This window comes from Ambystoma mexicanum, chromosome 8 (assembly GCF_040938575.1).
Source record: "Ambystoma mexicanum isolate Mex_15411 chromosome 8, UKY_AmexF1_1, whole genome shotgun sequence".
Taxonomy (NCBI): Eukaryota; Metazoa; Chordata; class Amphibia; order Caudata; family Ambystomatidae; genus Ambystoma; species Ambystoma mexicanum.
In genome coordinates, this window is record NC_090929.1 from 1,103,690,494 (window position 1) to 1,103,717,572 (window position 27,079).

Consider the following 27,079-nt stretch of genomic DNA (forward strand, 5'->3'; position numbering starts at 1 on the left):
ATAGTGGCACATACATTTTTTGAAAATTACTACGTTAAAATACATATCGGCACAAATATGACCTAGACCACCACATCACCAAAGCCCCATCATTACCATTTTCTCCAGGTCTGAGCGCATTAGGACCCTTGTCATGCGAGTTGAGATGGAGGAATGCTTTCATGGGTGGTGTCACAAATCGAGTATAGCTAGCCGGGTATACAGGCAAATTCTGCATGAATACAATAACAATGATTTACTAAGAATTGAATGGGGTCGGAGAATTGGCTCTGACATTACAGTGGAGACATGGAGGAGGATGTGTTCGATTGTCAAACTTGGGTTTGACTGAAAGAACTAGACAAATTAAGATCCTAAACAGAGTTTAGTGGTCCCCGGAGAGATTATGGAAGAGAGGTTTGAAGGATGTTCCAGATTGTTAGGCATGTGTTCAAGAGTGTGGTACTTTGGAACATTGGACTGTGGCAAGGTGCGGGGGTTTTGGAACGATATTGGTGAAATTTGTGAGGAAGTCCTGAATAACTCAATTGGTTTCAATTTTGAGACATTTATTTTGGGGAATGATTCAATCTTGGATGATCTCACTCAGTGCCAAAATAAATGATTATTTAGAGGTGCTGCAGTGGGTAAGAAAATCATCCTTAGAAATTGGAAATCTATTGTTACATTAGAGACAGAAATTTGGCTGAATGAGATGCATGTTTTGGTGGATATGGAAGAACGTTTATATAGGAAGCAGAGCAGGAGCGGATTATTTGAGAAGATTTGGGGGAAATTCTTGGCATTGTACTGAATCTGACTTTGTATGTAATATGATGTGAACTGTGGGTTTCTATGGGGTTTTCTTATGTGCTATGGTTATTTTTGATGTTTATGTAACTTTGTATATGGACTTTGTAAATATGTTGATATATATTGATGTTATTTTATATTGTAAATAAAGTTTTAAGAAAATAATCGAGGATAGACCTGAGAAATAGCTCACCCCCATTGCTCTGGATACTTCAAATTGAATGTAGAATCTGCCCTGCCTGCTTGGTTCCAGTGCCATATGCAGAAGGCAGGTGAAGGATCAAGCAAAGCAACAACTCTAGTGCCAATGTGTAAATCTACACAGAGGACAGTGGGGGGGGGCAGTTTATATACTAGCACAAAGCACTGATAGGCCCAGTGTTCATACAGTCTACAGAGCTAACGTTTTTGTGGCCATGCATCAGAAGGGCATCCAGTTAATTCCCCCCTTTGAATTCTGGGATGTGTAGTGCCCCATCTTTCAAATTAGTGGGAAAACTACAAATCGGCTGATAACCCTACTCTACTGATAACAGAGAAAGTTGTCACAGCATCAAAGCTGCATTTACTAATGTGGCCTCACTTTCCCTATGCTCTTGTCTGCCAAACGCCACATCCCACAGTGCAAGATCCAGAATGTGCAGCACTTGCTTACTGCAGCCTTTCTAAATCAGATTGAAAAGCTCACTTAATAGCTGCGGTATACCGGTATAAACGTGACGGTTATTATAGTCCAATTAAGCTGTTCACGATATCTGTAACGGTCTACCGTTATACCTTTACACCCCTAGTGTACACCATATGACAAAAACATGAGTGTTTTCTTAAATGAAAGACAAACACTGAACTGCTAAGGGAAGGACGCCCCCCCTGTATTGATATAAAAGCCTTTGTCCGGCAGAAGTTGAAAATCTAAGGGAAGTGAATCCAGACTAGTAATAAATTAGAAATTGAGTGTTTGATCAAATTGGCAAGAGTGAACCCGACGGAGGGATGCCGATGTAAAGGGGCAAAGCCTAAAGTCCAGATGAACAGTGTGTTGACAAAAGTGAACCCGACAGAGGAAGGTCCACGGTAAACGGTTTAAAAAAGGCATTAAGATTCGTGAATGCAGGAAAAGCCATAGTGAAACCGACGGAGGGAGGCTGACTTTCAAGAGGGGACTGAACCCGCAAGAGGGGAGTCTAGGGGTTAAAAGCCATCACCCATTGTCCATCCTGAAAGGAACTTTTCTTATTAATTACATCAGGTCCTCGAAGGCAAGAGACTTTTGGTAGTAAAGAGACTTGACCATCGATGGCCCTGATAGCTGAAAACAGAACCATCGTCTCGTGCTGGGAAAGCTCAAGAGTGTGCTGTGCTCAGGTGTCCATCCTTGTCCTGTGCTCAAAACGTGGGGAAGGGAGACCCTTGGTTACCCCCATCCTGACATATTTGTGAATACTTCTTTCTTTACTTGTGAATCCTATCCCACACTATTTTTTTTTATTTATCTGCAAGGACTAGCAATACCTTTTTTTAGTATAGGCCCTTTTAATTGACAAGACACCACTAGGACTGCCTTATTTTTCATTTGGTTATATCTTGCTCCCATCTTATGTTTAGGTTTATATTAGGCATTTTTCCAACCTGCATATCCAGTTTAACAAACACCCTTGAACTGTGATCACTTGGGTCTGTCTTTACTGTTGCCACAGTGCGAGTAAGTGCATGCATCCAATGCGTGCATGTGTTTGTATGGGGGAGGGTCAGCCACATCATGAAAACTATAGTGAAAATGCCATTCACATTTTTCGTGGGACAACATCAAAGCGATATAATGTGACAATTGTGGGCACTGCATCATGTACCTGCTATGTAGTAGCAATGCTGTACTAGTACCCATTATGGGCTTCATTTATTTTATTTATTTGTGAGGAGCCGGGAACCCTCATGGTATCAGGGCACCGGGACAAACACAGGACAACAAAAAGTAGAACGGAACAAAAGTTAGCGTTTCCAATGGTCAAAGTACATGGGGACTCCGCAGAAAAAGAAGGTTTTCAGTGAACGTCGAAAAGAGTTAATTTCCCTTTGTGGTCTTAATTCAACAGGGAGGGAATGCCATATCTTATAAACCCGAACCAGAAAGGATCTGCCCAGGCTGGTGGCCAATTTGAATTTGGGAATCTTAAGCTTGGGTAGAGCTGAAGAGCGTAAACCTCTAGTAGGCTTGTATCATGTCACAAGAGCTTTTATGTAACGAGGCGAGTTTCCAACTATAGAATTATGCGCAAGTATGGCTGCCTTGAATTTCAATCGAGCAGCAATGGGTAGCCAGTGGAGATCTTGCAGACTATGTGAGATGTGGTCATTTTGGGATTTTCCCTTAACAATCCTTACTGCATCGTTCTGAATTACTTGGAGTGCTTTTATGTTCTTTTTTGCATGCGCCAATGAGTAAGGCGTTCCCATAGTGCAGCCTAGAAAGAACTGTTGCCCGTGCAACAGAGGCACAGTTATGGTCAGATAGGAAAGGGCGAAGATTTTTAAGCAATCACAGATAGCAATTGCAGTTCTTAACTGTTTGATTGGTGTGGGAGTCTGCATCCAATGCACAGTTGAGGTGAGCACCTAGAGTTTTAACTTTAATAGACACATGGATGTTGGAATATTTGATTGGAAATCCCTTGTACTTTGGACTAAGCTTAGACCGTGCATGGGGGGTACAAAGATCATCAGTTCAGTCTTGTCACCGTTCAGGCACATCCAATGGTGTTTCATCCAGGTCTCAATGTGTTTGTAGGTGGATTGGAGTGAGGGAGAATTGCTTTCGTAGTCCCCTGATAGTTCAATAACTAGCTGTGTGTAGTTAGTAAAACACACATTTAGATCATTCAGAAGGTCACATAGTGGTCTCATATACAAGCTGACAAGTAGGGGAGAAATACAAGCTCCCTGAGGGACTCCACAAGTTATTGAAGAAGCGGGTGAAGTAGTTTCCATCAAAAAGACCCTAGAAGACCTGTGAGAGAGAAAAGACTCCACCCAATCAACTGCATTCGTGCTACATTGTCCAATACCACCAAGAATATGCAGCAGACCGTTGTGATCATCAAGGAGATCGAATGCAGCCGATAGGTCCAAAAGGATGAGCAGGCCGATTCTCCCTTCGTCTGTGATATTAAGCATTTGTGTTTGGAGGCCCAAAAGGGCTGTGTCAGTGCTATAAGATGGACAAACGCCTGACTGGTGTGTACGATGTATTTAGCTCCAACAAAAGGACTGAGCTATAAAATAGGAGATTTGTCGAGAATTTTCTGAAGAAAATTGGAGTTGGTGATTGGGTGCATACTGTTTGGGTCTTTGGGATCAAGACCAAGCTTCTTGATCAAAAAGGTGACAGTGGCCTTTTTAGGGAATTAGGAACTTGGTTATGGGAGAAAGAGGAGTTCACTAACCTAACAAGGAATGGAGAGAACAGATCCCTGTGCCGAAGAATAAGATTTGGGGGCACCACCTTTTTTTAACATTGTGAGGGGCGCATTGAAGATAGTATATTAAACATGTCCGAGATGGAAGAAAAACTGAAAACATTCAGTGGCTCTCTGTCTAGAATGAAGAGACATGTGTAATTCGATTTTTGTCTAGTTCTTGCCTGATCTTGTCCCAGGATTTTTCAATTTTAGCTGCAAAAGCCAGTTGTACATAATGGTAGTCTTGATCTGTTGGTGTCACCGGTATGGAAGAGGTGCCGGCTTTTTCCAGAGATTTAACGATTTCAAAAAGCTTCTTAATATTGTTTTTGGAATCCTCCGTTTGTTGAAAACGTTTTTCTTTCATTGCAAATGGCTGTTTTGTAATCTTTTTCTAGGGTCTTCCAACTCAATTTTGAGGCCTCAGAAGGAAATTTTAGTCATCTTTTTTCTGCCTGTCTTTTGTGTCGTTTCATTGTACCCAAGTCTTGGGTGAACCATTTTTGGTGTCTGGTGTTCTCTCTAACATTTTCTTTTGAGAAGGGCCACTTAGTCTAGCATTAGATTGAAAGAGGAGAAAAAAAAAAGGGTATCTTGATCCGTGGTATTGCTCATTATCAGGTTCAGAGTTTATTTTACATTTTTGGTGGTATTTTTTTAATAGTTACAGTTTAAGACCTGTTTTGGTGGATATTTTTTGTTCAAGGTTGGACCTGGAATATGATAGAGAAGTGATCAGACCAGATGCATTATTATTATTTATTCGCATTTGTTAAGCGCCCAACAGCCCGGAGGCATTGTGGCGCTTGTTACAGACATTTTTCTTAGTTACAGGTAAATTGACATGGTTGAGTGCTATTAATCTGATTATCCAGGCTCTTTGCCACAACCCAGTCAAGTATGACATGGCTTGGAGAGTCATTATAAACAGTGAAGTTAGAATTGTTTAGGAGACTTTCAAGAGCGATGGCCTCTTTATCTGAGTTTTTCAGATGCCAACGATTGAAATCTCCGGTCAGTAGAGTAGAGTAGCACAGTTTTGGCTTTGTAGATCTTTTAGGATGTGGACAAGGTCTTCGTTGAAGTTAGGCATATTTGACTGGGGACAGTATGCTAGCAAGATGTTAAAACAGCTTTGGTTAGTGGGGGCAATTTTAATGTGCAGTCTGTGTGGGATCTGGGTACTTGAAATAGACCCAGTTCGGACCTGGCAATGATAGCAACTCCACCGCCCTGGCCTGCCATACGATTCTCATAATAGGCAGTAAATCCAGTTGGCGTAGCCAGGTAGACAATGGGACCACTTGCATCAGTGGTCCATCTTTCAGTAAGGATGAAAAAGATCACATTTTTGATCGATAATGAAGTGATGGATGTTGGAACCATATTTCACAAGAGAACGTGTGTTCAGTAAGGCACATTTAAATGTAGTATTCTGCACAGTCCTTTCGCAAGAAAGAGTCCTAGATACATTTTAGTTCGCCAGTGTCAGTATGTCGTTCGTCCCTATGATGGCTGATTTTGGAGGATTCATTGCTAATACTTCAGCTTGCCCTAGTGACTGAGTAATGTGGCTGGGCGGTAGAAGGGTGTTTGAGCTTTTGCTGGGATGGAGCACTGGTGCTTCCGAAGTTTGGTTTAGGGGTGGTAGGGCAATACTTTGGGTTGTTATTTCTGTTTTCAAGGAAGGAACCAACAAGTTTAATTTTAGAATAGCATTGACCTTGGAGTGAGGTCGGTCTGGCTTGGCAGCGGCGGCTTGGGGGGCATCTAGACTCATTTGAATGTGCTTGTCGACAATAGAAAATTGACAAGATTTTTGATGCTTTCATGATAACCCAATGAGTCAGGAATGATAACAAGGCGTGAGGCACTCTGGATGTATTGGAAGGGAGACAATAGTTAATATTAGAGGGGGGTACTTAATTAGTGAATCTGAGCTTGATGATAGTCAGCGTGGATGAAGAGTGTCTTGTCGTTGCGTCTATGTGCGGAACGGCAAAGACGGCTTGTTCCTGGTGCGCCAGTGCAGGTGCCCTTGGAAACAGGACAAGTACACAGCTGGGGCAGATGGGAGTTGTAGTTTTCCCACCCAGTGGCCACTCGGAAGTACGTCAAGCAGCGCTCTAGGTAGTGTCAAAGTTTTAGCAAAAGGTGTATCACAGGAACACTTAAAATGTAAGTCTTTCACAGTCAAGTATTGTTAAATTCACTTCACGGTACAAAATAGATCAGAATCTAAATATCGCTAAGCAGCCCAATGTATTTGCACAACTCTAACGGATCAAATACTTCTTAGCTGGCTAACAAGCTTTCAAATCTAGCTGGTCTTGGGTGGCAAAAGTATTTCAATATGGTTCAAATAGTTCTGTCTCTGTTAATGAGCTAGCAGGTCAGAGTTGCGTACTAATGCTAAGAATCCAATCCTATTTCAATGTTTTCAGCAAAAATACAAATAGCTAGAGCCTAAAGAGGCGAAAATAGATGGCAAGAAGGTTCATGACAACTATATACAGTGACCACAGTTGGCATAGGGAGTGGCTGCAGCTTCATTAAAGTGTTTTACGGTGGCCATTACTTTCATAAATAAGTTGTGACTGCAGCTTTGTGCAAATGATTTACAGATTTACAATAACCATTACTAGCAGGCATAGATTTTTGCTACAGCTTTATGAAAATATAGCAAAATGTTCTTGTGTACTGTTGGCGACAAGGCATTTGCTGATTTTTAAATTTGTTAACCTAGAGAACCAATTACAAATTGTATGGTGGTCTGCCCCATTTTTCACAAAGGTTGTGCTTTATAATGCACCATTGCAACACATTTTAAAAATGTTCTTTGGGGGATAATCCCCCATGCACCAAAATCTGCTACATTACATAGGGCTTCCCACACAGATTGTGACACACTTTGGCTGAAGAAAAGCTATTCGACTTACTGAATATTTACTTGCTATTGAGCTCAAGACAAAGAAGGAATACATCAGATTGGAGATGCAAACTACACCATACAATGAGGGATGTGCAATATTTTAGATGAGTACAACAGTAACGAGCATGTGTTTGGGTGGTAGACTGAAGGGGTTAGATTTAGCATGATGCTTGTTCCCATGGGAAAACTGGTAGACTTCACAATGTGCAGGCAGAAGCTGTCAGAACAAGGCTGAAACAAGTGTATGGGGTTGCTTTTGGTACTCTTGTTCAGAGGGGAATTGCCATAGCATTTTGGTGCTGGCCAGCCCATGTGGGCGGACAAAGACTGATATGCAAATGGATATTTCCCATCTGTGAACAGTACAGTGAGCAAAAAGCGTATGCTGCAAACTCTCATCTCAGAACAGGTTATCATGCCATGTTCTTTCTGGAGAGGAGCACCTGCTACCTTTTTTGAAACATAGCCAGTAGAGTTTGCTTCCCCGACAGGTTTGTTGGGACAGAGTTACAAAGCTGTGAACAAAGAGTTCAGTAGTTTCCGTTACAATAGAGAAACAAAGTTTAGTTTTATATCACACTAATATATTGTGTTCCTTGTGATGAAACCATTGGGCAATACAGAGTAATCACAGACTTAAAAAAGGGCAACAAATGCATTCAGATGAGGCACTTCAAAATGGAGACCTTCCTGGGGATCCCAATAATTATCAGTTCAGAGGGGGTCTTAATGTTTATAGACCTACAGGACGATTCGTTTCATATCCTGATAAGAGAAGCAAATAGGGCTTTGCTTTTTTGTTCACAGGGTCCGATTTCTAATTCCAAGCTCTCATTTGCTGGAAATATGAGTATTTAAAAAGGTCTAAGTGCCTCTACTGGCATCATTGCACAACAGAGGGATGTTGCTGCACCCTATATGGACGATTGTCTTTCAGCTGCATTAATTAGCCAATGCCAGACACAGATAATGCATGCCAGTCACTGACATTCCATGGATTCCTTTTCAACCTCAAAATCTACCATCTGCAGGCGATGCATGCCTGGATAGACAGGAATGTGACTGGTATTGATAGACAGCGGCTAAAGTAACTGGCACCCAGCCTCTCACCAATAGGAGGACTTAATTTCAGTCAGGGTGCGGGTAGCCCTATTGTGATGGCTTCTGCCAGAGCAATGTCTCTCCATCTTCTGGTACCTCTGACAATCATCTACTTGCTCTTACTGCTGTCCACATCAGGGGTGCAGACAGAAGGGTCGACAAACCAAACAGGTTCTTTTCAAACGCCAAGGATGTCTGCCTCACTCTAGTGATATTCCTCACAATCTACGGAAGGTTTCCGGAGTTGAAAGATTAACCTATTTGTGATGCACTCACTTGTCTGCTCTTTTTTCTCCTTGTTTCTATCTAAAGATTTCTGTGGCAGTGGATGTCCTGTCACCTTAGCATTCTTTACCATTGTATGCTTTCACACTAATCCGCAGAATGCAGCAAACACTCAGAAGCAAGGTCTCCCCGATCTCAACAGTGATCGATGAGCCCGCCCCATTAGGTAACAAAACCAGAAAGGGCTATCCCTACCAACCCCAGGGTTCTTCCAAGTCTGGTGTTCTCAACCCTCACATGCCATCAACCTCCTTAGTGGGTATGGAAGATGAGAGGGCAAGGCTTCAGCACCTAGCTCCATCTAAAGGCTTCACTGTATATGTCAAGGATTCCCACAGGGGGCCCGCTGGCAGGGAACATGGGCATTACCTGAAATATTTTAGGACCTGGTGCCATTCATGGCAGGTTAGACCCTGGGAATGTGATGCCCTTGTAATTCCTCACTTATTTCAGAATAGATTACTTATTTGACTGATTCTCTATCATAATCTATAGAGGTTTTTCGGATTGGTTCTGAGGGTGTCACAGAAAGTAGTTGAATGATAGTTTGTGACACTGTCTGTTAAGGACAGGAGAGCCTGTTCGTTTCCTCTTGGTCCTGCCTGTACCCTGTGCTGAACTCACCAAGATACCCTTTATATTTCTGTCCTTGGTTGTAGAGGAACGTTCAGCAATGAGGTGGCTTTCAGGCAGAGGCTGGATCACATCAAGATAAGTAAGGACTGCCACAAGGAAAGCAAATATAAACAAAGGACTATTACAAGTAAGGAATCAGAGTTCTTTGTGGTTCAACATGGAGCATACAGTCCAATAAATTAAGGGCTGACAGACAGTGCATAGTTATACCGGGTCAACAACCTCACCAAAAAAAAACAATCATCCAGAAAACGGTTACGCGTAGGACAACATACATAATGGAGAAATTACCTCGATGACAGGGCTGTCCCTCAATTATCTTAGGTACAAGTTGAGGTTCATAATGAGAGAGATCAGAATGAAAGGCTTTTACTAAAATAATTATGGGCCTGGGACATGAAGCCGGGCATCCAACACAATATAATTACTCCAATTCTGTGTTCTTGCAGTGTACAGGTCCCAATGTATGGGTGCCAGTAGGAATGTGGATGCCCATGTTACCCTTCCGTGATGCCAATAAAAAAAAAAAAAAGATGTTATAAGGTTAGCCATAAATCTAATCTTCTTACTATCTCATATAGTCATTACTGACCGCCTCTCAGCCAAACAGGATGTTCAGATTACAGTCAATAACTACTGGTATTGACTTCATTCCAGACATTCTGACTTCAGAAGCAGTCCAGGAAAGAAAGCTTTTCTGTGCATTCAAGAAACATCAATGCAATTTCCACAACACTGTTTCGTCCAACAAGACACTCTAAACGAATTTCACACCCCCAAGTGAAAACTAAAACAAGGCACAATATTTTCACTTTTGTAAAGAAAACATTGCACCTAAAGAAATGTTCATGCTGAGAATGTCCCAGTTCAACCAAGGTTACAATTAAAATGCTTACCTTCTGAATGGCCACATTTAATTGACTAACATGTCTTGTGTATTTTGCGCACTATTAAACAAACATGCTTTACTTCACCACCACAACTCCAAAACCTTTATTGCTACTAGCCCTTTGTGCCAATAGCCTAGCCGTACAGGTGTCATTAGCGATTGGGGTCAGGACCCTTTTGCCTCGGCCCTAACTTGGAGTGGGACATTATTCTGCAATAATGACCCATGCTTCAGTCAATAAGTATATCTCATTCATTTTTCACAGAGAAACAAGAAGTGGGGAAAGAGGGGCAGGCGTCTTTGGCTCCAACTCATCCCTGAGCCAGAGCTTCCGCTGCAATCTTGCTTCACGTACCTGAACAAAGAATTTAAAGTGAGGCCCCAGCAACAAGTTATAGAAAAAAGAGAAGGGCAATCTCCAGACCGTGATGTCCCTTCACAGCCCAAAGCATGACATGGAAAGGATATTTCAAGGAAACACAGGCAGAATCAGAGAACACCACCTGCGAGCAAGGTCCATGCAGCTCTCAGGGAAAATGACTCCAGAAATATCTCAGAACACTCTCCCTTGCCATAATCTGCCACCTGGAAGGCTCATTGGCAAACATGCATACAAGCTCACACAAACATTCACACATCTACAATGGCCAGCTGGCAAATTTGAGCAAGCCTTGGAGGAAAGCTATCTGTGATTCACAGAGAGTCCTACGAGTTGGAGCCCCCTTCCTGGAGTTGGATTTATGCATCCTTCTGCTGCGTGCCACACAGATCTCACTGTCCAAGCTATATTCAAAAGGAGGATGTCAAATGGAACATGGTAAAAGCTCTATCAACAATCAAAATTCGACAGTATGCTACCACGCTATGATTTTTGATACTGCACATTTCACCACCATAGTGGTCTAATGGAGCCATGGCTTGTTCTCCTGCTAAGGGGAACCCAGACCTTGGTCTGAGAGAACAGAAAAGGGCAGAAGAGGAGAGGAAACGTGGCTGTCTTGTGTCATTCTTTCCAGGCACATGTGCGAATAGCTTGGATTGCCAAGGATGAGCACAGCTTGCGCTGGTCCTCGTCACACTTACTGCAGAGAGTTCTTACCTGACTTTTTCAAATGCCTGTCGTCTTTCCAACCAGATGTATCGCAGACCTTCAAAGATGTAGTAGCGGAGAACACTATTCTGAAAGCATAAATGGAATGATTAAAAGAAAATCGAGGGATTGCTGGGCTAATACATACGATTGAAGACCTGAAGGACCACTAAGATTACAGTACAGAGGCTAATCACTACACAAGTCTCTCGTCAACATGGTGAATGGATTGCCAGCTTTACCTGTAACTGATAAATTGAGACTAGTTCCCACGAACCCTAGGAGGGGGCACAGTGGTGATGCTTTGGCTTTCAGGAAGAGCTCACCTCTACGTTTCAGTAACAGGGCCTTTAAGGAAAGCAGGCCTAACTCAAGACGGATGTATTCTATCGGGGGTTGAACGAGGTAAACCCAGAATAGTGCGCCAAAAATAGCCCTGAATAATGTCCAACCATTTCACATCCTTTAGGCCGAGTGCCTCCAAGCCATATAATACTGACGGGCAGGACCACTGCCAGTGGAGAACAAGTATACCCCCAAGTATACCCCCAAGTGAAAAGCCAGCATATTGGTTTAAAAATCTTCGTACTAGTAATGTTATCTGTTTGGCCCTCCTTGTTTTATCATCTATTATGTTCTTATATCCCAAGCCTTTAGACATTGAAAGCCCCAGATAGCCATACGAGTCCATATATTCAATTGTCCCCCAGGTCGTATTCAACATAAGTCTATTTATCTTTTTTGGGATACCAGCATAGTTTTTGTAAGGTTTATCGTTAGACCGTTTTCCTCTGCATGTTGTCCCAATTCCTTCAATATTGTTTTCATTCCCGTAAATAGCTGATCAAAAAGAACTAAGTCCTCAGCATAAAGCCTTGATGACACCGGGTAGAGGCGATCAATGGGGGACATTTTGCCTTTATGGCTAGACGAGCAGGTGGATCAGCAAAATATAGGTTAAAAAGCGACGGTGCAAGCATGCCCTCAGAACTGGGATTAGGAAGAGGGCTGAAGAGGTGCAATGCTGCAGGAGTGGTCAGATTGTTAATAGATATGACCCACACCTGAGGGAGACTGAGAAGCTTAAACAGCCCCCTCATGTGTAGGTCATAGATGACCAAGTTGAGCATGGGGAGTAGGAAAAGCACTGTGGTCTGTGTATGCAGCTGATGCAGAAACCACAGGAGGGAGACGACGCCAATACCACTGTTCAGCTGAGGACAGTAGCCGGTCCTGAGAGGATCTCTATCTCCCTAAATCTTAAGTGCAGAGGTCATGCAGCGGGAAGTGAAAGCAAGGGAAACTTGCCTTCTGAAGACCTAATTTGCAGAGAATGCATAGCGGGAAGTGAAAGCGAGGCAAGCTTTCCTTCCCAAGAGGCTGTGTCAGGTGGCTGGTATGCACCAAAGAGCCTCCCGTACAAAGGAAGCACCTGTCAAGTGGCATGGCTAGCGGCGGACCTGGGATAGCCGTTTGCAGGGTCGCAAGGCACCACAGAAGGAGAAGACCTGTGAGCAGCGAAGGTATATGACGCGCACGTGTTACCAGTGAGTTCACCAGCTGAAAGCGACCCCAGAGCACACCAATCACGTGCTCAAGGCAGGCATTTACACTCGCGTGTGAGTGAAAGAGGCAGAAGTACTAAACGTAATTTTGAATACTGAACTATCAGAAAGCAGCGAAAGTGCTGTTTCTCAAAACCAAATGACTAACTTTAAGTGTGTGAGTTGGTTGAAAACCCAGCAAACCGAGGGGCAATATTATTAAAAGCTAATATATATAAAACCATTGCCCAAGCCAAGAGAAGTCAAGAACAAGGCAATTCAATACAACAAATATTGGCAAAGGCAGAAGGTGACTAACGAAAGGTCCAAAAGCTGTGAAGCCTGTTTCTCATATTTGGAGAAGTATATAGCAAACGCTGGTAGAAACTCACATTTCCAAAGCCAAAGAAGAATCAGAATAAGATCTTATCCTTGGCCTTATTTGGTTACTAATGCAGTGGGGAAACAAGAGTGGAAAGAAGGCTGTCCTTCTGGAAAAGGTTATTCAGAAGGAGAGAAGCGTAGTTTGCAGAGGCACCAACGTGAATTTTGTTGTCCCTGAAGAGTTGCTAAAGGTTTAATGTGGCAGACTGATGGACAATGGTAAACTGGTGTAAAGTTGTCATAAGTTGATCCTAACCTCAGAAGCACTTGTTTATGAATCGTTCGGCATGGGAGTATACCCGAATGGCAAACCTTTGAAGTAGTAGTCCTGGTATGGAAGTAAACCAGGTCGAAGTTGATGAAGTGCTATAAAGTGGTACTGGCAACAACAATTTATGTTATTTTTGGTGCTGAAGAAAGTACTGTATAAGACTGCTGTAGAGGAGTTACATTTCTTCAGTTGTGGAAAAATCATCCTGACAAAGACACTTATTACTCTTGCTCAAAGAAAAGAAAGAACGTTTGGTTTACTTTGTTGATTCACTGCAGTGTTGGAACTTTCGGTCATAAAGTTGGAGTCACAAAGAACTGTGTTGAAATGTTGTTACAAACCAGGATTTCCTTATTTAATTTTGAACTGTGGAGCAGAATTCTTTTTGAATCTGGGAAGGGGGATTCACCCAGATTATAAGGAAAAACTAACATTATATTACAAACGTAATTGGTATAATGGCGTTTCCTTTGAACTGCCATGCATTAATGTATTGTATGTACAAGTGTGCGGGACAGACATCCTTTATCAGAGGTTTTTCCTTTAGCTTATTTTATGCAGGGAAATCCTCATATGGGTAGGGCTAGTGAGGCGTATATCCAACCTTTTTGCTTAATAAAATGTCATATTCTGAAACATTTTCACAAAGTTGTTTGCCTCACATTTCTGACCCCTCAAGCCCTCTCCACCCCCCATCCTCTCAATCACTGAGGTTCTTTCCCAACCGGGGCAGTATCCCAGTTGTCACCACAGCTCCAGTAAAGTCTAAGCTGTTGGAGAGCATGGTGGCTGATGACCAGGGTTGGCCTTACCACCTCTTCTTATTGCACACAGATGAGGGAGGAAAGGTCAGACTCTGTCTAAGGACGGACTGTTCGTAAAGAGGAGAGTTCCTGGCAGCTCCATGCCAACACTGGTAAAACCAAGGAGGCAGACATAGCCAGAATATGAGCTGGTGAGATTTGTGCAAATGGCAAGTAACAGATGGTATAACACAAGGTGTATCTGTGCAAAATGCATTTTGTGCCTATCAAGTAGTATGAAGGGTAATTCCACATGTGTACTGATTAAGGTGGTGTGGGTTCTAGGAAACACTGTTTTGAGAAGTTCGGACACAAGTAGCACGTTGGATGGTTGGTGGGTGTGCATGAGGAAGTAGTGTTGGGTTCTAAAAAACCCTACTTGAGGCGTTGTGCAAGCCTGTGGCTCTGAAAGTCTAAAGCAACAAATTGCCCTCCAATATGCACTGCCTCTGGTTATTTGGAGTCGTGAGCTTCCAAGAGGAGCAAACCAGGACGTCTCCGAGGTCCGTGGAGTCCAAGCACACCAGCCAGTAGTGCTTTAGCAGACCCGTCTACCCCATCTTGTCAAGAACCTGCATCCTCTTGCCTGATTTATATTTATCTCAGTTCATAAAGGAAAGCGGTGCATATTAAGGTGATTCAACGTGTTTACAATATGTGTTCATCCTGCTTTACCTGTTGAAGCTCAGTTGAATAGGTTTGCATGATTACATCAGTTCCCAGGGCCCATCAGCTAATGCATTGCGGATCATCATTCAGTTTGATGGAAATATGTTCTAAGTGCTTCTTGTTTAAGTTGCTCTTGTGTAATGTTCCCTTTCAGAACAGTCTTGTGTTTTGCTTTTATTCAACGTTGCTTTTTGCTCCAAGTTTTCTGATTGATACTGTGAGCAAAGTGCAGCCAAGGGAGGTGCAACATGGCAAGGCAATGTAGATTGCCGACCCCTCCCTATACTAAAATGCACTGAAGTATAAACAGCATTTGCTAACAGATACCTTGCAGAAAGGTAGCTATAGACCGTTGCTCGGTATTGAAGGAAAAGAGGCCTGTTCGTCATCCTGTTTCCTGCCCATCTTGACCGAGAGCACGCAACGAGGGCTTTTATTTTGCACAGAACGACTTCATGTGCAAGGAGGCTGGGCGTCTTCTTAGCCAAAGAGAAACATTTAGCCCGACACGAAGAGAGTGTGAATGCCTCCTTCGAAACAAGAAACTCCTGACTTCCACATACCTTAAGCTAACATCCCCGACTTCCTCGAGTCCCTGGAGGAGATTAAGACATCTGCCAAGGAATTCAGAAGGCGACAAGTCGATTGGTGGCTGGTTGTGAAAAGGGGTCGCTCCTCTCCAATCCATTTCCCACACACGTCACTTTTGGATAATCTGACGTGAAAATCGGACAGCCGGGGAGGTCATAAAAGCACAAAGGGCCAGAATTATAGTCTCCACAATGAAAATAATCCTTACATTGAACCGGAAATTCAGTACAACTCGAAGATTCAAAGGACAGAGTGGAAGTATAGGTACCCACATTATTCTTGATTAACCCTTCAATAGACAAATGAACCTGGACGATGGCGGTGGCTTTCTGAGAGCAAAGCTTCGGAGTTCTGCATGGTCTGTAGTAGAAGCAAATAAAACCCCAATACCATTAGATATGATTGCTTTGTGGATTTGCGTTTGTCCTTTTAATAGCTTCGGAAATCCCTTCCACCTTCCTGCCCTCAGGGACCATGACAAAAGAATGCGTGCTTTGTGGGCTAGCGTTAATAATTGTGACACTGCGGAGCTCCTTATGCAGCATGTGGACGCTGCAGTGCCAGGCGCCCTTAAGCGCTGTAAAAATTGGACAATAGTCTCTTGCCGATGCAAATCGGCCAAAATCGCGAGGGGCTTTGAGCAACTGTTGTCCTGAGCCCTATATTGAAGTTCTAAAACAATGAGCACATGCTGGCGAATAATCCCCGAGGCGATGGACCAGACGCCATCATGCATTGGGAACCGAAACCACCTGAACGGAGTCCATCAGAACCACAACCCACATCAGTGCTGTATACTCTGCAAGCTTGTGTTAGAAGCAGCAGATGCGTGTGACAACATTCGCCCTCTTCCCCCCGCCCCAGGCTCGTTCTAAAACACGGCAAAAATAGGTAAAACTGTTATTCTTACTCATGGACAAAGGCCTTCCCCTTGAGGTCAAACAAACAACAAAATAATCACGTGCGGACATGTGCAAAAGGCCCCACCGAGTGCTTGTGCTCTTGTACCCGCAGGCTCCGCTGCCTCTGGGCCTGCACATGGAATGCAGGTCACGGAGGCCTGTCCCCGCTGCACCTCCTGTGGCATCAGTGCACCAGGTCCATTTTCTTGGGCTTTCCTTTTTTACAAAGCATTGTAATATGGCGCTTACCCCACCCACCACGTGGTTCAATTGAAAATAATTTCCCGATCTGATTTGTTTATTTTAGGTAGGGACGCTGCCGGGAGCGTGGCACGTCATTAACACGAATCCAGGTGGCTGTGGTGTCACCAGTGTTTGTGTTCCGAGGACGAGTCCTCTGTTTATTACCATTAGTCAGTGGGCTGCGACCCACGTGTAGGAAGGGTCGGAGCTACCGCCAGAAAGTCAGTTCGAGGCTGACGGTTATGAAGTAAAGAAGTGTTGCACCCCAGCTCCTGTGTCGGTGTATCCTTGTATGAATGAGAGGTAGCTGACTAGCAGCGTGAGGAAGTCCACTTGCGAGATACTACATTGGCGACGAAACGGACACGTATCTTCCACTGTGCCCACCACCTCGGGTCCAAAGCGCTCGTGGTGAGCAATGAGGCACCACTGGAGCTGCAGGACATCATCCAGTCGAGGGTTCCCGGAGGCAGCGGGTTGAAGCGAGAAGGCTCCCTGCCGTCGAAACGAGCCCCAGCGCAAGCTCAACCAAGGCTCCAACGCGCACATCCCACGCGGGTGGAGCAGCTATAGCGGCTCCCCGCGCATCATCCGTCCGGGCAGAGGAGGAAGGGAAAACCTTCCCGCCAACGGCAAAGACGCCGGTAGGCGCATACAATCACCTGCAGGTGGAGCAGCGGCTCTCTGTTCACATCTCCGGGCGGCTAAGGAGTACTGACCCTCCCGCCAACGACTATGGCGAAAAACAATACCGAGAAGAGCGGCAGGGACACGGACTCCTGAGTTGGCTCCACAAGGATAAGAAGGGTAACATAAAAAAAAAACAATGCGCACAAGGCTCCAGGGCGCGCCACAAAACTAGGCCCCACAGGCCCGTCAACACGTGGCACAGAGCCCCACCCCCCCAGGCATCCCCAGAACGGCTGCACACAGGACAGCAGGCCTCGCGAGCCGCACAGCTAGTACAGCATCGGAAGATCAGCCCATGAGTGGATCGGAAGGGAAGTCACTGACAATCCCAGTGACTCCAGCCAGACCAGAACCCAGAAAGATGACAGACAGCCTTTTAGCCCAACTGCCAGCAAATTTTGACCTCACTGATACCGGCACCCTCGGATCAAGATGGAAAAGGTGGTTGAGAGACTTCAAAGTATGCCTAAAAGCGGCCGGACCACTAGAGGATGAACAAAAACTGAACCTCTTAATCCATGCCGTAGGATCTAACGTGCAAGACATCCTTGACGAAATACCTGAAAACACCATAGACTCCTACGCCAAACTAAAGACAACGCTCACGGAATACTTCACGCCCCACACAAATGTGGACTATGAACGGCATGTGTTCCACACCACCAAGCAAAACAGAGGAGAAACCATAGACGCATTCGTCATGAGGTTAAGAGCAAAAATGAAGCACTGTGATTTCAACAACTACTCAAACGAAGAGGCCCTCAGGTCGCAGATCATAGTGGGGTGCGAAAGCACCGATTTTCGGAAACGACTACTTCAACAGCCGAGAAACCTAGAGAGAAATCCTACAGCTGGCACGATCAGATGCTGCCCTCGCAGCGCAAGTAGAGGGCCTGGAGGAAATAAAAATCACGCACGGTAAGCACGAAAGCCTCAACAAGTTAGAAGGAACAGCGAGAGCCAACAGTGATCCGTTCAGCTACCGGTGTGGACACGAGTACCCCCATGAAGGAACGTGCCCCGCCATGGCCAAACATGCTCCGCATGCGGTGGTGACAACCACTACAAGGCCGTGTGTTTGAAATTCCGCAGCATGATGAGAGGGGCAGGAAAAAGCGGGAAACCCACAACAAAACTGGAGCAAAACCCGCCCACGCAGCACCACCGGACAGCACACCAACCCCACGAACAAGGACGTCACAGACACTACGACGAACAACCAGAAAGAAGACAAGAAAGAAAAAACTGGAGGGAGAACAAAACCACCCCATCCAGGACAAGAAGACGACCCAGGAGATATATACGGTGCCTCATAGAACAGTCGCAATCGGACAGCGTGTCAAGTGCATCATCAGAACAGAGCCCGCCAACCAGAGAAACACCAAGAAGCACCACGGAAAAAGGGGTATTTATACGCCCTTGGAAACAACACAGCAAAGGAACACAGCCCAATACTACGAATACAAATCAATCAAACTGCTGCTGAATTTTTGATAGATACGGGGGCAACCGTGAACGTAATCAGTGAGGAAGTTTACGAAAGCATACCAAACGCCCCGCGCCTACAGCCAGCAAGAGCTCTCATCTATCCATACGGCTCAAAAACACCCCTGACATGCAAGGGATTCTTCATGGCATCATGCCGATACAAGGAACACGAGAAAAGCATCCCCATGCACGTAATACAGGCTGCCACCGAGAGCGGGTGCATACTAAGCTATCAAGCAGCCATAGAGATGGGACTCATTCACATACTATACCGCCTCATGGTGCATAAATACTTCGACCCGACAGCAAGCATTGACCAAGTTTTCCCATCATTATTCAAAGGCCTTGGAAAACTGAAAAACAGACAGATCGAACTCCACATCAACGCCAGCGTCCCACCAGTGGCACAACACTACAGGGGCATCCCCATAAACATTCAAAAGCAAGTCGAGAATGAACTGACTAAATTGCTGGAGGCAGATATCATTGAGCCAGCAGAAGGCCCCACACCATGGGCCTCACCTATAGTACCAGTGCCCAAAAGAGACTCCCCCCCCCGACATCCGGATATGTGTAGACATGAGGAGACCAAACGAAGCCATCCTGAGAGAACGACATCAAGCCCCACGAATAACGGACATGGTGCATCTATTAAATGGAGCGACAGTATTCTCCATATTGGACCTAAACAAAGGCTACGACCAGCTGGAACTCTGCAAGAGCTCCCGCTACATAACGACTTTTGCCACCCACCTAGGTTTATTCCGTTACAAACGGCTCAGTTTTGGGGTATCCTCTGCGGCGGAAATATTCCAAGCAGAAATACACAATGTCATCATACACGTACCCAACTGCTTGAACTATAGCGACGACACCCTGGTCTTCGGCCAGACTCAAGAGCAACACGATGACACACTAATGAGAGTCTGCATGGCCCTAGAAGAAGCCTGGCTCACTTTAAACAAGGAGAAGTGCGAGTTTCGCAAAAGGACACTCTGATTCTTTGGGCACATATTCTCAGAGAAGGGCATGACGCCAGATCCGGAGAAAGTGAGCGCACTCCGAGAAGCTGAGCCACCCACCACCACCTCAGACCTCAGATCCTTCCTAGGACTTGCAAGCTATTGCACGAGGTACATACGAGACTTTGCGTCCATCAGCGAACCGCTCAGAGCCCTCACCAAGCTAAACACTGAGTTTGTCTGGTCACCCAAATGCCAAGAGGCCTTCCAAATAATCAAGGACTGCATCTCCGACGCCCAAAACATGGCATACTTAGACCCAAAGAAAACCATGGAACTCATCGTTGACGCCAGTCCCGTCGGCCTAGGTGCCATTCTCACGCAACTGGATGACAGAGAAGGAAGTGGGAAGCACATAGTATCCTACGCCAGTCGAAGCCTCTCCAAAACTGAGCAAGCCTACTCTCAGGCAGAGAAGGAAGGACTAGCGGTCGTCTGGGCCTGCAAGCACTTTCACCTCTTCCTGTATGGAAAGACTTTTGTAGTAGTAACAGACCACCAGGCACTCATATTCATCTACGGCAACCCCCAGGCGAAGATGCCACCAAGAATAGCCAGGTGGGCCCTGCGGTTACAGGACTATCAGTTTACCATTACACACAGGCCGGGGAAAGAACAGAACCCTGCGGATTTTCTCTCCCATCATCCAAGAGAAAAGTGCGGTCCAGAACCGTCCGTAGCTGATCAATACATAAGGTACATCATCCACAGCAGCACACCACAAGTGCTTGACATGGAGCAGATAGCACGTGAATCGAATACTGACCAAGGAATTCAAGTAATACTAAGATGCCTAGAAACAGGGCGGTGGAAGCATGCAAAGCAGATCCGTGAAACAATGAATGGTGACACGAGACAAGACGTCACGTGCCTCCTAGCCGTAAAAGAAGAACTTGCGAAGTCGGAGGAAGGACTAATGTTAAAAAGGAACCAAGCTCGTAAGCCTGCGAAGCTTGCGACAGAAAGTGCTAGAACTAGCACATGAAGGACACAGGGGCATTGTATCCACAAAAAGGATGCTAAGACAGAGACTACGGTTCCCCCATCTAGACACCTCAGTAGAAGAACTACTGCAGAACTGCCCAACGTGTCCACTCGTGAAGCCACATTCATCACCTGAACCCCTAAGCATGACAGCGCTGCCCGAAGGTACGTGGGAGGAAATAGCCATTGACCATTTTGGGCCCATGGAAGGGGGTGAATACATACTGGTAGCTGTGGACGAATATTCAAGATACCCCGACTTGCAAATAGTTCCATCCACCTCCGCACATCACACCATCCCAGCCCTTGATCGGATGTTTGCAACCTACGGAATACCCAAAATAGTCAAGCCTGACAACGGACCTCCATTCACTGGACAAGATTTACAAAGATTCACCGAATATATGGGTTTTCGCCACAGAAAGTCGACACCCTTATGGCCACAGGCCAACGGAACAGTAGAACGCTTCAAGAGTAACATCAAACGCACAACACAAATCGCGTGCCTCACCGGAGAACCTGTCGAGAAGCTACTATACCAACTCATGCGAGACTACAGAAACACCCCACACAGCACCACTGGGAAGTCACCATCCGAGGTGATGTTTGGGCGAACCATCAGAATGCGGCTGCCACATGTGGCCGCTGAGGAAGATCAGTACGAGAACGACACTGAAATGAGAGAGAAAGACACGCTCACGAAAGAGAACATGAAGAGAGCTGCCGATGCAACTCGCAGAGCCAAGAGAAGTGACCTGGCACCAGGCGACCTGGTAGTGGTCCGACAACCTCAACAGAGCAAAAACGTAGCTCCATTTAATAAAGAACCACTCATCATCGTCAAGAAAAAGGGATCACTCATCACCGCAGAAGGAGACCGGAGGGTCATAACAAGAAACTCATCTCACTTCAGAAGGATGCCTGATACCACAGGTTCAGGCAACACAAACATGAATGACACGTCATCGCAATGGGACGCTCCCTATGAAGGAGACAGCAAAGCCTCCGAGGGCGACACAGCCCCAGAAACACGAACAGACCTAACAGCGAAAGTGGATTGTCGACCACAGAGAACAAGAAAGAAACCACATCGCCTCATTGAAGAAATGAGCTGAATGCACGACTAAATGTTTAGTAAGGGGAGGGTGTGGAGTCGCCAGTGTTTATGTATTACGAGGACGAGTCCTCTGTTTATTACCATTAGTCAGTGGGCTGCGACCCACGTGTAGGAAGGGGCGGAGCTACCGCCAGAAAGTCAGTTCGAGGCTGACTGTTATGAAGTAAAGAAGTGTTGCACCCCAGCTCCTGTGTCGGTGTATCCTTGTATGAACGAGGGTAGCTGACTAGCAGCGCGAGGAGGTCCACTTGCGAGATACTACAGTGGCTGACCTAGACACAAGAGTTCTTTACCAGCATTTCGGAACCACTGGCAGAGGAGTGCTATTTTGAAAAATGTTGCCACGTGAACAGTGCGTTATGCGATCGCTATAAATGAGAGTTCTGCGCTTTGGAAGACTCCATCACCACATGACTTTCCTTTTCCCCTCTTCCTGCCCTCTCCCCCCTCCCTTGCCAACTCCCCTCTGCTGCTACGACTGGGGTATGGTCCCCTCAGTCATACAAGGGAACGACCAACCCCCCCCACCCCTCCCCTACCATCAGTCCCTGCATTCTTCTTCCAGCACCTGCCCTCGGGCTACTTTTCCCGGACCAGCCCAACCCGGTCCTCCCTTCCCAAAGCACTCCGTTCCCCTGCTACTTGCCTCTGGGCCCCCAGCACTTCCTTGCCCCCTTCCCTAGGGGGCACCCCACTTCTGCACTTCTCCCACTACCCCCCTCACCCCTGCACTTACCAACCTTCTCAATCACTTGCACGGTAGGATTGTCACAAGGCTAATATAACCGTTTCTTGTTTTTGGTTCCCTGTGCTCAGGATTCCCTTGCCCCCGCCCCCCAAACCCCGTTCTTGTCTTGTGGTGCCTGGAAACACTTGTGTTATAGGAAGAATGAGTTAATGCCAGGACGATCGATTTTCCAAATTGCACTCCTGGACATGGATCATACACCCTAACCTCACATCTAACATATTCTTAAAAGACTGATGCCAAATAAGACTTGGATTTAGCTTCTTTAATTTATATGCTAGATGGCAACATTGGCAGAGAAGCCAGGAAGATTAACAACAGCTTCCTGTCCTTAGAGAGCTCTTTCCATGTGCTGTTTTTTTTTTGTTGCAAGAAATACAGGTCCTTGAGGCATAACACATTACCTCCACTCTTGAGGAATCGAAATATTCGCCAGTGCCAGCCGGCATTTATTTGTTTGCTCTGGTCTTATAATAAAACGTCCCCTTAAGCATTCATATTTTCAACCAATGCAATGTATATAAAGAACAGATACTTATGCAATTAGTATGAATCTTTTTGTAACCTTTTAATTGCTTATTGCAGAAACGTATTAGCCACAGTGAAATGGTTTTATAGATGTATTGTTCCTTTTATACAAAATGTATCTGCATTACGTTTTTAAGGACGTACTAATGTCCAAAATAAGCGTATTTTTTTCTGTCTTTCACGAACCCTAAATCCCAAGGCTAGCACGCTAGAAACACATCCCAATTTGGGAAAGTGTCCTGGCAGTGGCACAGCAACACTTACATGAGCGGACGCCTGCTAAATCGAAGCAATACCAGGGGGCTGCTAACATCCAAGTTGCACCCCGAGCCCTGAAGCCCTCTCCCAGTGAGGCGAACTAGAGTGGCCCCAGCACCCTCGTGAGCATAGATCACTTCCAAGCCACCACACCAATCTGTGCCACAATAATCACTCCTGTTGAACTTCTAACGTCATCCACAAGCACACCAGGCCCTCTCACCTTACCAAGATTCACTTGCTTGCTGCTGCCTAAAACGGTGCTATGTCATTTCATCACCTGCAGTTTCAAGTCCAAAGAGTAAGGAAGAGCAGTAGAAGAGGCGGGAGAAGATGAGGGAGGAGATTAAGAGTTTGGTAGCGTGGAAAGTGAGAGAGGGACACATTTTGCGAATATTGAAGAGGTGGAAGCGACGGGTGCGAGAACTGAGGGAGATGTGTTGGGAGAAGGAGAGAGAGGAGTCAAAGAGAACACCTAAATTACGAACTTGAAGAGAGATAGGAAGGTTGGAGGGAGGAAAGTGAATGAAAGGGGGAGGAGAGGAAGGGGGAAGAGAGTTAGAGGAAAGGAATACGACTTCTGTCTTGTCGGTGTTGAGAGAGAGAAAACGGGAAGACATCCAGTTCTTAATGGCAGTGAGGCAAGAAGAGAGTTGTAGGTGAAGGTCAGATGAGAAGGAGGAGAAAGAAAGGAAGTGTTGAGTGTCGTCGGCATAGAAGTGGTGGGAGATGCCAAACGAGGAGATGACAGGAGCAATGAGGGAGGTGTAAAGAGAGTACACCATAATCAAGACGATAGATAGGAGAGGACCGACCACCCTAGGAGACAGTAAAGGAGCGGGAAGAGAGGTAAGAGGATAACCAGTTGAGAACAGATCCTTTGAAGCCAAAGGAGGAGAGAGTCTGAAAGAGGAGGGGGTAATCAACAGTGTCAAAGGCTGCCGAGAGATCGAGGAGAATAAGGATAGAGGATTGTTTGGCATGACGGGCAGTAAGAAGGGAGTTGAGAATAGAGGTGAGAGCAGTTTCAGTGGAGTGTTTAGAACGGAAGCCAGATTGGTAGGATGGTAAGAGAGAGGAATTAGTGACAAAGGATGAGAGTTGGGAGTAGGCAAGGCGCTCGAGAAGCTTGGAGAGGAATGGGAGAAGAGAGATAGGTCTGAAGTTCGAGGTGAGAAGTGGGTCAGCGGAAGGTTTCTTTAGAATAGGGATGATCGTGGCATGCTTGAAGTAGAGGAAAGGGTAGCTGAGGAGAGACAGATGTTGAAGAAGGAGGTGAGATAGGGGACAAGAAGAGGGTAAATCTTAGGGATGAGAAGGGAAGGGAGAGGGTCAGTTGGAGCGGACGTGCGGTGGGCTTTAGATAGGAGGGTAGAGACTTCAGAAGGGGAGCCAGGAGAGAAGATGGACATGCAGGAGGAGGGGGAGAAGAAGGGAAATCAGAGGGAGGGGTGTGTATTTTTTGCCAAAGAGTAACAATCTTAGAGGAGAAAAAGTTAGCGAAGTCAGAAGGAGAGAGTGAAGAGTTGGAGGAGGGATCAGGAGTAGGGGAGAGAGGAGTCAAGTGAGAGTTTGGAAGATACGGGCGAGGGTGAGTCGCTTGGGATTGGAGTAGGTTAGAGTAGTAAGAGGATTTGGCTGAGGCCAGACAGGAGTCATAGATAGCATGGTAAGAGAAGTAAGAAGATCGGTTAGAAAGCGAGGGAGATTTGAGCCATAGTCTCTCAAGACGTCTGAGAAGGTGCCTCATAGAGAGGAGTTGAGGAGCGAGCCAAGGTTGAGAGGGTTTCCAGGTTGGGCGGAAGAGAGGAAGGGGATAGAGTTGATCAAGGGAGGATGAAATAGCAGAGGAAAGGGAGGATAGAGCAACGTTCACAGGTAATGAGAAGTCATGGAGAGATGGGAGAAAAGAAGAGCAAGTGTCAATAAAGACGGAGAGGTCAAAGTTGCGGAAGTCACGTCGTGAGTAGATTGGAGGGGAGGGGATAGGAGAGTAGGAGTGAGGGAGAGGAGAAAGGGAAAAAGAGTAATGCATGGTCAGAGAGATAGACAGCAAGGGTGGAGACAGGAGAAGAGGGGTAGGAAGAGTTGAAGATGAGGTCGAGGGTGGAGCCAGAGGAGTGGGTAGGGGAGGAAGGGAGAGGGTAGAGGAGGTAGGAGTCAAGGATAGAGAAGAGGGGAGAAGATTGAGGGGGGGGGAGATGAAGATTAAAATCACCAAGGACTGACAGAGGAGAGGGGGAGGGAGGGATAAGCGATAGGAGGTGATCCAGGTCTTCATTGAAGGAAGAAAGAGGGCCAGGGGACGATAGATAATCAGGAGAGAGATAGGGTGGGGAGAGGAGAAAGATTTGTAAAGGAATTCAAATGAAGGGAAGGAAGGGAGAGATGGAGAGGAGGGGGAGGAGATACATTTGGGGGGGGTAGAGGAGGCCAATACCTCTGCCACGGCCGGTAAGGCGAGGGTTTTGGGAAAAGGAGGAGGAGGAGGAGGTGGTTAAGGAAGCAGGGACAGGAGTGTTATGGGGTGGGGGTCCAGGTTTCAGTTAAGCATAGAAAGTGGAGGTTGAGGCGAAAGAATAAGTCAAGAACAGCTGCAGTTTTGTTGCAGATGGATCTAGCATGCCAGAGTGCCATGTTAATGTAGCTGGAGTGGTGGGCGATAGGGGGTAGAGGAGATTAGGGCGGTGAGTGCGACAGGAGGGGTGCCGGGGGGATAAGAGAAAGGGCAGGGCATTAGGAGGGAAAAGGAGAGAAGGAGGGAGAGGAGAAGGAAAGGATAGTGAGAGGGGGAGGGGTGGAAGGGTTGCAAGAAGGAGATTTGGAAGATTGCATAACAGGGGGCTCAGAGATAGGATGAGTCAGGAAGGGCAGCAGTTGTAGGGACTTGTGGTGGAGAGGGCAAAGACTAATGTGGTAGTAAAAGACAGGGCCGTAAACAGAGGACCTGGCAGAAGTATCAGGAGCAGTGCAGAGGCTCCAAAGGAAGGACGAGGGCAATCAAAGAATGGGCAGGCACGGTCATCATGGACAGCTGCATCCACTCCTGGGAGAAGGGGAGGTAGGAGTGGAATGGAGGCACCAGTAGGACTCCAGTAGATGAGGTGGATGAGATGGGGCTGTAAATCTATTCAATTGTACCCACACGTGAGGATGGAGGTGATAGTAGTAGAAGGTAGCAGCCGGAGGATGGACAGGGGTAGTGAGGAGGTAACGGTGGGAGATCGTATGTGTAATAAACACCGTCTAACCAATTGAATAATACCTAAGTAAGTAACCTCTTCGGGTGCGGGGGAGGAACACAGACCCTGACACGAGGCCTGAACCAAACAAAGCACGCATATCGTGTCTAGCACTTAAGACACTCCCTTCCCCTGCACAACATACCAAATGAAACAGCAGTTAACACATTGACTGTTTCAGTTATGGTGTGCAGGGGACGGGGGTGTCTTAAATGTGTACGATCTACTCTGATGTCGCCCAGGCACTAAGCCAGAAAGAATTTTAAAAATGGACCAAATGTCTTCTTTTTTGTTAACATCGGTTTTGTCGAGAACCGTCTACTGGCAATAACATTATTATTTATTATTAATATGTGGTCACGTTCAAACACTCCCTTTGCTGCTTTTTTTCTGCACCGTGTGTTTTGGAGCAACC

At 45.9% G+C, this 27,079-nt stretch overlaps 1 protein-coding gene across 5 annotated transcripts in view; it reads right to left on the reverse strand.

Moving 5' to 3' along the window:
* Positions 1-27,079, reverse strand: part of ATP13A2 (ATPase cation transporting 13A2) — a 749,950-nt gene that overhangs the window by 352,731 nt on the left and 370,140 nt on the right. For all 5 annotated transcript variants that reach the window (XM_069611124.1, XM_069611127.1, XM_069611125.1 and 2 more), the window contains exon 6: positions 11,190-11,269. In XM_069611124.1, coding sequence (XP_069467225.1) covers positions 11,190-11,269 — 80 coding nt within the window. The remainder of the gene's footprint in view (positions 1-11,189; positions 11,270-27,079) is intronic.